General features: G+C 44.2%; 1 protein-coding gene across 1 annotated transcript in view; it reads left to right on the plus strand.

Annotated features, from left to right (window-relative positions):
• LOC135218888 (FACT complex subunit Ssrp1-like) overlaps positions 1–12,515 on the plus strand; it is a 198,551-nt gene that overhangs the window by 160,217 nt on the left and 25,819 nt on the right. The window contains exon 11 of the mRNA XM_064255333.1: positions 3,653–3,758. Within this exon, the coding sequence (XP_064111403.1) occupies positions 3,653–3,758 (106 nt within the window). The remainder of the gene's footprint in view (positions 1–3,652; positions 3,759–12,515) is intronic.

The raw sequence follows: 12,515 nt of genomic DNA on the forward strand, positions 1-12,515 counted from the left end.
TCACAGCTTAGGCATTGTGATAAATCGGGAGAAGTCGCAGTTGGATCCAAGTCAATGGCTGGTGTTTCTGGGAATGGTCATAGACACAATAAAAGCCAGAGTATTCCCAACAGACCAGAGAGTAGAGAAATGCAAAAAAGTGGTGAAGGCCTTTTTAGAAAAACAAACACAGCCAGCAAAACAGTGGCAAGTAGTACTGGGAGTTCTAACTGCCTTGGAGAAGCTAGTACCAGAAGGGAGGTTACACCTTCGGTCTCTACAATGGAGGATGAAGGAGTTCTGGTCGCCAATAGTAGATCGCCCGTACGAGCAGATTCCCTTGTCGGCAGAAGTGAGGAAAGACCTGCTGTGGTGGGTGAAGGACAGCAATCTGACAGTGGGTGTTCCCCTTCAGCAACCCTCACCAGATCTCTTGCTGTTCTCAGATGCGTCATTAGAAGGTTGGGGAGCGCAAATGGATGAGCTGATGGTTTCAGCGAAATGGAGCGGCGAGGACAGGAAACTCCATATAAATGTGCTGGAGCTAAAAGCAGCATTTCTGGCACTACAGGAATTCCGGGAGACGGTGCAGGGACATTCAGTGGTTTTGATGTTAGACAACACCACAGTAGTAGCTTACATAAACAAACAAGGAGGTCTAGTGTCTCGACAGTTACATATGATGACAGTTCAACTTCATCAGTGGGCTGTAGAGAACGTAGTAGACATCAGGGCCAGATACATTCCGGGAAAAAGAAACGTAGTGGCCGACAAGTTGAGCAGAAGGGATCAGATCCGGGAATGGAGTGGTCCTTGCACCAACAAGCTGTGGATAGAATGCTCAGGTTGTGGGAAAGGCCGATCATAGACCTATTCGCAACCAGGTATAAGAAGAAGTTGGGAGTGTATTGTTCGGTAGTCCCGGACGTAGAGGCAGTAGCAGAAGACGCTCTACAACAATCATGGGACCATCTGGACGTCTACGCATTTCCTCCTTTTTGTCTAATCCGTCAGGTTCTGAACAGGGTAATGGCAGTCTCAGAACCTCAGAATGACTTTGGTAGCTCCGTTATGGCCAAAGGCGGAATGGTTTCTGGACCTCTTGGAACTCCTGATAGACGTACCGAGAGTGTTACCACCATGGAACAACCTGCTATGTCAGCCTCACGTGGAGAGGTACCACTGGTCGGTGAAGTCCCTATCACTTCACGGGTGGAGACTGTCGAGTATCTCTTGCGAGCGAGAGGGTTTTCGCAAAAAGCAGCAGCGCACATGGCAGGAAATATCAGAAAGTCATCGGCAGCAGTATACCAAGGGAAATGGTCAGCATACTGTGATTGGTGTCGTAGAGGGAACTTGTCTCCACTCAGCACCACTATTCAGCAATTAGCAGATTTTCTGATATATCTCAGGACAGAAAGGCATATGTCTGTCTGCGGTGAAGGGGGGTACAGGGGGGCTCTAGCCTCGGTCTTACGCATGACAGGCGTGGACATTTCATCTTCATGGGAGTTGGCCATGTTGATGAAGAGCTTTGAGCAGTCATGTTTACCAAAGGAACTGAAAGCCCCAGATTGGGATTTGACCATGGTACTGAGTAGTCTGACAAAATCCCCCTACGAACCACTAAGGCAGTCCACAGATAGGAGCCTGACCCTGAAGACAGTCTTCTTATTGGCCCTAGCTTCAACCAAAAGGGTGGGGGAGCTACATGGCCTGTCTTCTATGGTAAGGCACTCGAGAGGTTGGAAGTCAATGGCATTCGAGTTTGTGCCAGAATTCGTGGCCAAGACTCAAAACCCATCAGTAGTGGACGGCAGGTATGACTTTTTCCATACCTTCTCTGGCTGATTTTGTAGATAATGACAAAGATGAGATGCTTCTGTGTCCCGTCAGGGTAACAAGAGTACTTCAGGAGGACAAGGCACCTCAGGGCGGGGTGCAGGAGGTTGTTCGTAAGTACAGGACGGAACAAAAAGGAAGTGTCCAGGAATACAATATCGTTTTGGCTAAAAGAAACGATCAGGAATGCCTACATGACAGAAGACAAGGGGTCAGATAGCCAGGAGAAGGCTAGGGCTCATGACATTAGGGGCTTGAGTGCTTCTTTGGCATTCAAGAAGAATATGTCTGTCGAGAGAATTCTGAAAGCTGGTGTTTGGAAACGGCAAACGACTTTCACTTCCTTTTATTTAAAAGATGTTCCCCATAGATCCTTGGATACCTTTTCCTTGGGTCCAGTGGTGGCGGCCCAGCAAGTGGTATAGCTCATCCAGTACCCCTGGCGGGTCAGTTTGTGTCTAGTCTAAGATGAAGGTATGAAAGTAGAATGAATGGGATGACTGGTCTTTTTGTCTTTACTACTTTCTTTCTACTCCTTTACCTATGGGCAGTATGAAGGAGAGTACCATCATGAGCTGGAACGGACTAGATGCAGGTGAGGTGGTCAGCCATACTGTAAAGTTATGTTAGAGTATAGTATACTTTCCAGTAGCAACACACCCCTCTCGGTAGTTGGAAGGGAGGGGTGATGGTAGATCCAGACACAAGGGGCAAGAGTGGTTTATGAGAATTACCTCCTTCCAATAAGTAAGTCTATCCTAATGTTAAGACCGAAGGTTTGTTTCGTATATGAACAAATGACAAATTTGTAACTAATTTGTATTTTTCATAACTAACTAACCTGAGGTCTTAACAGTTAAAGGGCCCACCTCGAACCACCCCTCTAGCAGTCTAACTGGGTTAGAAGTATAATTGGCTGGTCGGTCACACGACGCTGAGGGCATTCTTGGGCATACATACCCCGTGACCTGGTATAAATGCCAATAGTCCCTGGATTGCACAAGTTTAATTTAATTCTACTGGTTTCCAGCTTGGCACTAGTAAATCCTAATGTTAAGACCTCAGGTTTGTTAGCTATGAAAAATACAAATTAGTTACAAATTTGTCATGTTCATTTGATTATTTTAAATTCTGCTATTTGCCTGGCTGGCCACATATCATTTTTCCACCAAACAGCTTGTAAATTGCATTTTTAGCTTGTACAGTACATGGTAACAACATTTTTTGAAGACTGTATAACGAACATACCAATAACAAATCATTCATTTGCTGAGGAACCACTATGCATGATTGAACTGCATAAGCTGACGCCAGATCTGTGATAGGACTGTCCACACTGATTCCTAGAACAGTGATGAAAGCCCTGCAAGTGTACAGATCTACTATGTTGAGACCATTTTCCTTATAGGACTGCAGCCAAAAGTTTTTATTGTAACATATTTTGAATTGCCAACTTCCTGTCAGTGTTGTCTTAATTAAACACAACTCCCAGTATATATCTGAAAGACAGTTACTGATGATTATATCACTTTCTATAGTGCTTTCAGGTGGATCTACCAAATGTTATTTAGCTAATTTTTAAACATTTCTTCATAAAAGGCCCTTACGTATATGACAAGCTCCTATTTCAGACCCACAATTTCCTACAGCGCATGGATTGGACAGCATGAATGATGACTATGTTTGATATGTGGAACCGAGGCTCTACCTTCATTTCAAGGAATTGTGACATCTAGAATGACTTCATGATCGTAATAAAGTGTCTTTAAAAGTGATGGGTTTGTGGGAAGAATTTCAATTTGGAATCTAAAAATCCATTTTTCTTTTATAGATATGATAGTTATGCTGGTGACAGTTCTGACTCAGATGAGTCTGATGCGGGTTCTGGGTCAGATGCGGGTGATAGGAAGAAGAAGGAGAAGAAGAAGGAGCCAAAGGTATGCTTGCTTTTTTTTTTTTCCTATTGAGGTTTGGTTGTTAGTATGCAGACTAAAGTTATTGGTGCGGTGTAATTATAGAGTTGAAGACTTTTGCTTTGTATAAACTATAGTTGTGACCATTTCAGCCAGCAATGATACTTAGCTCTACAGGCAGTCCCCGGTCATCGGCAGACTTGGTTAATGGCGATCCAATTTTATGGCACTTGTCTAGCACCATAAAATTGGAGATGTTTACGCTTATCAGTGTCCTGCTGATAACTGAACCCCTGCCGATAACCAGGGACAGCCTGTATTTATGTAGTATTCAAGATTTATTTTTGCTGGCAGGTGGATTTGTTTTTTGTAGAATGCTTTTCATAATAGCCAGAATGTTGAGTCTGTCACTGGAAGGGGATCTTGATATATATGTAATTTTTTATTTTAGATTTTTTTCTAGTTGCACAATTGAAAGTTCCTGAAGTATTGCCTGATATCTTACTAGGCATAAAAAAACTTAAAATTAATGATTATTGTTTTGTTTCATGCCAGAAAGTAAGAGCTACTAAGACAAATAGTTTGAAATGATTAGGAAACCTGAGACTTCAGCTGTTATGTAATGTAATTCCACCATAACAAGATTGTGTGTGAAGATAGTGGTAGATGAACAGAGTTTGAGGTAGAGGTTATGGAATCTTGCAAGGTGGAATAATGAGATGGAGAGAAGAGCTTTGGAAAATTTAAGATCAGTAAACCTAAGCTTATGGTGATGTGCTCTTGCATGCACAGTGTTTGTGACAGAAACTGAAAGTGAAGAGCAGGCTTGTTTAATTACCTCTTGAAGCCAAAATGAAATGGTATTTTTGGACACTTCCTTCTTGGCTTGGACTGTACTAAGAAAAAGTCTACAACACCTAGGTCTTAGGTGACGAGTTCTTTTTCGACAGCAACGCAGTACTTTGATACGACAAAGCAATAATTCTTGAGGATCGCTGTCAACAAACTCCTCCTGGGAAGGAATGGAAAATGCAGCAAAATTGTCATTGTGAACTGAGGGATTTTGGGTCTTTGCCATGAATTCCGGGACAAACTCGAAGGTTACGGACCCCAACTCTTGGTGTGTTTTTTACATTATAATCTAGGCCATGTTGCTCTCCAACTCTTTCAAGGAAGCCAAGGCCAGGAGGAAAACTGTTTTTAAAGTCAGTTCCTTGTCTAATGATTGACATATTGATTTGAATGGAGCCCGAGTGAGACTACTCTGCACCAGGGTTAGGTTTCATGTAGGAGGTTTGAGTTCTCAAGGTGAACAAGACTGTTCAAAGTTCTTGAGCAACAGAGAGATTTCCCAGGATGAAGTGATGTCCACGCCTATCAGATGTTAAACTAACTCCAAGGAAGCCTTTGATAGCAGACACAAAGATGCTTCTCAGATCTGTGGAAGATCAGAAAATCCATTGTCTGCTGATTAGAAGTTCTGAGTGGAGAGAAACCCCGTCAACAACACCAGTCACAGTAGAGGACCCACTTGCCCTGGTACACAGCAGACGAAAACCTCCCGAGTTGCTGCTCTGCGAGAAAAGCCTCCCACCCTCAAGAGATACTGGACAGTCTAGCCATCAAGAGATAGGTACCCAACCGACTGGTGGTACCTCTCCATGTGAGGTTGGCACGGAAGGAAATAGTCTGTCTGCTATGTCCTGATGTAAAGACCACTCTGTACCTAGAACTTGACTCCAATGACTTAGCTTGTCAGCCACCACATTCCTCCTGCCTGGAATGTACCTGGGCATGAGCTTCAAGTTGTCAATTGCCCACTGGTGTAACTCTGCTGTCAACGAGTGAAGTTGGCGAGGCGTGGGGGAGGGTTCCCCCGCCCCCCTTATACGCTACTACTGAGGTGTTGTTTGACATCAAAAGGACAGTGTGCCCCACCACCCTTTCTTGAAACTTCTGAAGACCCAGGAAAGCAAGTACCACAGAAGGTCGTTTCTTACCTCTGCCGACAGAGGGACCTGGAACTGAGGGAAATCTGCCGGGAACCAAAACTCCTTCAGTCCCCACTGCAGGGAATGAATGTGAGGACACCCATGAGGAACCAGCGTCTCGAGAGACGACAGGAGTTCCAGAAGAACTTGCTATTGGAGAGCTGGTTTTTCCCCCCTCAAAAGGAAGGAGAGAGCGACAGTTGAATTTCTGTTACTTCTGGTCTGACGGAAAAACTCTGGATGATGGAACTTGGCTGTCAAGACCAGCCAATCGTCGAGATATCTTGATAGCTGAATCCCCTGAGCATGAGCCCTCTCCGATATTAGGGTAAAGACCTGAGGAACTGTAGTCATTCCAAAGCAAAGAACCAGTGAACTGGAAGACCTGCTCTCCAAGGCTGAAGTGGAGGAATTTCCTGGACAAAGGGTGGATTCTAATCTGGAAGTAGGCGTCCTTCAAGTCTATTGACAGCATGAAGTCATTCTCCCTTACAGCTGCCAAGTTGGGGATGTCTCCATCCGTAATCTTGTCTTGATAAAGTGGTTCAGTGTCAAAAGGTCTATCACTGGTCTCCAATCACCTGTGGCCTTTGGAACCAGAAGGACTCGACTGTAGAACCCAGGGGAAGGACGATCTACCCTGTTCAAGTGCAGCAGAGGATGATCAGAGAGGGGAGGAGGAAAGTCGAACAGAAGTAGATACTCTACCCGAAGGACATCTACCACCCACTTCTACATTCCATGCAATTGCCATTTGGCCCAATGGCTCGCCAGGCAATCCACTGCCATGGGTGGGGAGTGGCACCCCCTCTACCGACAACCTGACCTACCCCTGCCCCTGCCCCTAGCCCCCCTCCCTGATTTGGAAGAGCGAGGCTGAAAGGGACACTGCTGAGAGGCCCAAGTGGAAGTCAGTGGTTTTGAAGACTTCTTTGAAGGCGACTGCCTATTCTGCCTTGGAGGTGGAGGATGAGAAGGAGCCTTCAGTATAGCGATCACCTACTGGACAAGACGATCGTTAGTGTCAGCATGCCATCTGTCTGTCGCCACCTCCAACAGATCTCTAGGTAGGGGTTACAAGGATTAGGATGTCTCAAAGTTGTATTAGTCCATCTAAGGAGACATCATCTGCTCACTTACCTCTAGGAGCATGTTTTACAATTCATTCACAGTGTTCTAATGATTTTGTTTAGCTTTCTTTTGAACTCTTCTGCCCTGGTGCTGTCTGCAACTTCTGGTGGCAGTTTATTCCATGTGTCACATATCTTGTATGTGATGAAGTGCCCACAATGCAATGTGTTGTATCTATTCAGTTCTAGTTTCTACCCATTATTTCTTGTCTGATTTTCATTTAAATGTGAAGAGGTAACTAACTGTCTACTTTTGTTATGCCTTTCAGTATTTTAAATGTCTGTTAGTTGTCCTCGCAGTCACCGTGTTTCTAAGTCATACTTGTTCAGGCTCATTAGTTGTCTTTTGTACCTATTTGCCTGATGAATGGAATTAACTTCGTGGCTCTTGCTCGTACCCCTTCTAGTCTATTTATGTCCTTTCCTAGTGTTGGTGACCAAAACTGAACTGCATATTCAAGATGTTGTCTTAACTATTGATGTGTAGAGCTGCAGCACCTTTTCCTTGTTTCTCTATTTGAACTGCCTTTTTATGCAGCCCACTAGTTTCTGTGCCTTCTTTTCAGCTTTTATGCATGGTAATAATGACTCCAAGGTCCTCTTCTTGTTCTACACAATTTGTCATTCCCAAGCAGCATGTAGTTGGCATGAGGGTCGTTTGTTCCTATTTGTAACTACATTTATCCAGGTTAAAAGGCATTTGTCATCTTTTTGACCACACTCTAATTTTCCTTAGATCATTTCTTAAACTTTCCACTGTATCTGGGTCTGCTGCATTTACACCTGGTTTGGTGTCATCTGCAATTTTGGCTAGAACTCTAGAATATCTCTGTTCCGGAGAGACAACAGGGAATCAGTCCACCAAATGAGCCACATTAGAAAAGGCTGCATCCTTTCTAATTAGGAGAATGCAAAAGCAGAATGGGTCATGAAAGAAGATGGGATGCTTTGTTTGAGTGCTCAATATGGGGCCTGGTCACAAGCTGGGCCATGGATGGAATGTTTCCAAGTGTACGAAAACCGAGGAAACGTACACTAACTGAAACAAAAATTTTGTAAAAAAAAGTCTACAAAAATCTAAATGTATGAAAGGAGAGGCGTACAAAATCAGAGATTTGACTGTAGGCAGTGTTAAGCATTTTCAGAGGGGTATTTAGTGTTCCAACTATTAAAATACATAGTTACCTATAAGTGTTTTTAATCCCTTCGGGACCATGACGTAGCAGCTCCTACTTTTTTTCAGCCAATCCTGGACACTTGGCTCACAGCCTCCTCATCAGTTGATGCACAGTCATGGTTAAGTTCACATGTTTTTTCATGATTTTTTGTTTTCTCTGACGATTTTCTTTGTTTTATTTGCATTTTTGCTGCAAAACCATGAGTGAGAACAGTGATATCTCTTCTGGGGAATATGTTCCTTCTGAGGAAGAGTATGAGTGGTGACGAGCTGTGAAGTGATGAAATTAGTTAAATAAGTGTTAATGATGTGGAAGACCGAGAGGTGGAAGGTGAGTGTACATATGTTACCAACATATTCGGGGTCATTGTCCAACAATATTGCCAGACTTTCGTGACGTTTTTTCAGGAATAAATTGAGTGTTTGGGTATGCACTTTTCCTTACGCCTGGGGATGCATGATTTTTTTATAACGTGATGAAAACTTTGTTCTTCTTATGATAACGTGATGAAAACTCACTGATCTTGGGCTAATGAGAGGGCTGCATTATTTTTTCAAGAAAATCCCCAGAAAAAAGGGAAAATTCATGGGTTGATATGGCAAGAAATTAAAGTAAATGTTATATATATGTTTAGTAGTGGGGCGGCTTAGCTCAAATATTCATAGGAATTGTGCATTTTTTGATAAAAGCACCAATTTTGGCATGAGTGTACATTAATATATTGCGAACATATTCAGATATTGGGCCACTTGAAATACTCTCTTATGTCTGCCATATTTGATTTCTAAATGGCCGCCACTTGAAATCTACGTTTGGATATAATGATGCTAATGACTTGATTCTGGTATCTAAATATATGTTTTGGGGATTAAGGAATCCAGTGATACCAATTGCCACTTGGTATTGTCTATCACGGTCTGTTATATAATTGTATTTGGAATTTATCAAGGCAAATATTGGATTCAACACAATACTTTGAAAAGAATGATTTTATTGAATACTGACATGCTACATGGTCTAGTATGAGGCCAGGTGTACACTGACATTCTACAATGGTCTGCTACCTGAGGCTAGGTATATACCGGTACTGAAGATACATGTACATAAACAATGTCATGTTAACGAGTTCAGCATTGGCAGAAGTACATGTATGTTGTGGAATCACCGTCATGTGCAGTGCCCTTCACAATCACAGAGGGCTGCGCACTGAAGGGCAGTCTTTTTACACTTGCAGTGCCTCACACACCCTTTCTTGCACTTGCAAGAAACCAGCTCAATGCAGCTGTGAGCTGCTTCAGGTAGCCTGGTCCAGTAAGGTGTGAATTGTCCCTCTCTTGTCCTTGACCAACCCTAGTTGGTTGGTAGAGGGAGCTCTGGTGCTGGCAGCAGTATCTGGCCCCACACATATCCACCTTGATACACTGCCCTCTTGACATGTTCCTCCAGGGCTGCCTTTGTTGGTGGGATGAGCTGCACGTTGTTCTTCCTTGTGAAGAGTTTCCTCCTGGCCTTGTCAATGTCTGTGCATTTGCTGGTTCGGTCATACAACAGGATCATGAACCTCTCGATGATGCGCATAGCATCGTCTGGTATATCGCGCGGTGCAGAGGACAGCAGCAGCAGGGCCTCAGTGAGTTCTGGCAGTACCTTCTAGATTTCCCACATAGTTTTCTTGCCACATCTAGCAAAACTAGACAGTGTTGCATCCAGTTAAAGCGTGGAACATTGGCAGAGCACGAGCCTTCTCTCATCCCAACCCAGCTGCTATTTCGTGTGCTGCTAGATATCGGAAACTCTGGCCTGTTCCGAAAGCCAGCCACGGTTTGTCGTCTGATTTCAAATCTTGTGCCAGGGACACTGCCAGTACCACAACATCGATGTCTGCAGTCGGATAAGTATTGCATGGAGTCCATGCTGGGCTGCGTGAGGTGCATGCAGCAACATCCGAGTGTCAGCTTCTTCATGGTTACATGGGGTGAGTGGGGTCAGATCTGACAGTACTGGCTCGCTGAGCACTGCCTCTCCATCAGTAATAACGAGATGCTTGTCCTCCTGGTCAAACCATTCCATTAAAGCTGCTGAGAGGAACCAGAAAAGCTCGGTCTTGTTGCTGTCCACTCGTAGGAAGTTCTGCCAGTTTCCTGGTATGGCTGCGACAGCCACCAAACGTCTCTGCACACCTTGTCCCCACTTTGCATGTGCACTACCTTTCACTGAATCAGCAAGGTAAGTATCTCAGACTAGATCCAGGCATGACACCGTTTGCAGCTTCGTGGACATACATGGGATGAAGATGTGTTGTGCATACTCTTCAAAGGTCTTTGATGCAGCTGACTTCAGCATCTGGAGAATGGCTGCCCCATCAAGCACAATACAGGTCGTTACAGGAGTCTCTGTCTCTGCGTCGGAGACTTTTTCCAAGCATGTGAGGAGATCATTCTTGGTACCAGTGCAGAGACTTCCACCATCAGACAGTGCGGGAGGACATGCCTGATTCTTGTGACAAAAGAACTCCTCAAGGTCTCCATCCCTCATCTGGCAATGTACAGGCGTGCGAAGAGTTCACGGTCATTCTTGATGGAGGCAAGCTGTTGCTGAACTTTGCTCTGGCTTCTTGGAGTGGAAGTGCTGAACACCTTCAGCTTCTTACGATGAATGGGGTCGTCCACTGCCTTTGTTCTGTCTAACAGATACTCTTTAGGATCATAATGACTAGGGCAAGCAGCAACGTTGGCACAGATTCTTTTTGACATCCTTCAGGGAATCCTGTGAAGGGCTTGGCTTCTCCAAACATGTGACGGGGAACAATCTGTGCAGCATGGGCAAGATGGACTGCATCACTAGCACTGTCCAGCTCGCAGGCTTTGGTAAGAGCAGCACCGACATCATCTTCAAATGCCATCAGGAGGTCTCTCCCCTTGGTGTATGCCCGCATGTCACAAAACTGAGCCAGCAGTCTCTGTTTCAGTCGGGTTGAGTGGACTCCTAGCTGTTCCATATTGGACTGATAGAGCTGGACAAGGTCAGCTAATCTGAATACTGGTGCCGTCTCCTCCTCTTGTCTTGTTTCTTCAATGTAGAAGACGAGTTCAGCGAAGACAACAGACAACATTTTTTGCTCATGGTGTGTGCCCTGTGATCCTGTTGATTGGGCCTTTCTTGTGCGATTGTAAAGTCCTGTCAAGCAACGTGGGTGATACTGGGCTTCCAATACTATGATGCCCCCACCACTGAGACAGCCCAAGAAGGGTTGCACAGACACGCACCCGCCTGTCTAGCTGGAATGTTGGAGCTTTGCGAAGACTGTCAGCCCCAGCAGGTTATTCACGGAAGAAACAAGTTTCTGGGACCTTCTTCTCTGTACTCAATGAGCGTGAATGTAACCTGGTGCATTTGCATGAAGCTTGTTCCTCATCGCTCTCACCTTTCTGAGTGCTCTCTTTTGTGCTCTCTGCATTTTGGTGTTGTACTGAGCCTGCATGTCTGATGATATTTTGCACTGTGTGCAGCCATCACAGCTTCAATACCATGACCATCATGGAGTCTTTCCAGGTGAAATGATTGTGGATGCTCTCCAAGTTCACTAAATTTAACCAAGTTCTCTGCGAGTGAACTGTACCCACTCCCAATGTCTTTTCTCTTTGGTTGGTCAGGTTTGGTCAGTGTCTCCATCTTCTCTTGACATATGAGGCATAACTTCTAGTCAGTTGTGGTGAGGTGCGGTGATGATGGTGAAGTTCGCTCACCAGCAGCAGCAGCTCGTCCGAACTCTTAGACATGGTGGAACTGTCTCCCGAACTTACAGTGAAATTGACAATGTTAACATTTCTGTTGTCATCACTACTATACCACTACTATCTAACACTATACCACTATAACTACCACAAACACCAGCACCACCATCACCACCACGGAAGCATACGTTTAGACACTAGAATTAGACCCAGAGATAATTGGAAATGTAATTTTTAAGTGGCGGCCATTTTGAAAGTCAATATGGCAGCCAATACTTGACAGTACCAATTGGCAATTAGTACCATTGGATTCCTTGCCCCCCAAAAACATACATTCCGATAGCGAATCAAGTCAATAGCTTCATTATGTCCAAAGATAACAGCAAACATAGATTTCAAGTGGCGGCCATTTTGAAATCCAATATGGCGGACATAAAGAGAGAATTTCAAGTGGCCCAACATCTGAAAATATTTGCAATAGTATACAGTAGTACCTCAGGATACGAAATTAATCCGTTCTGCAGTGGCCTTCGTAACCTGATTTTTTTGTATCTTGAACCACATTTTACTTGTAAATTGCCTAATTCGTTCTATGCCCTACAAAAACACCCCAGTAAATTTTATAATAAAGCTAAATTGACCAATAAACAATGAAATACAACAATTTGGACCATTCAATACCTAACCTAACTGTGATTACCTGTAAATAAAGTTTATTAGTGTACAGGGTACAAGAAATACTGTACGT

Source organism: Macrobrachium nipponense, chromosome 1 (genome assembly GCF_015104395.2).
Source record: "Macrobrachium nipponense isolate FS-2020 chromosome 1, ASM1510439v2, whole genome shotgun sequence".
In the NCBI taxonomy this organism is placed as follows: Eukaryota; Metazoa; Arthropoda; class Malacostraca; order Decapoda; family Palaemonidae; genus Macrobrachium; species Macrobrachium nipponense.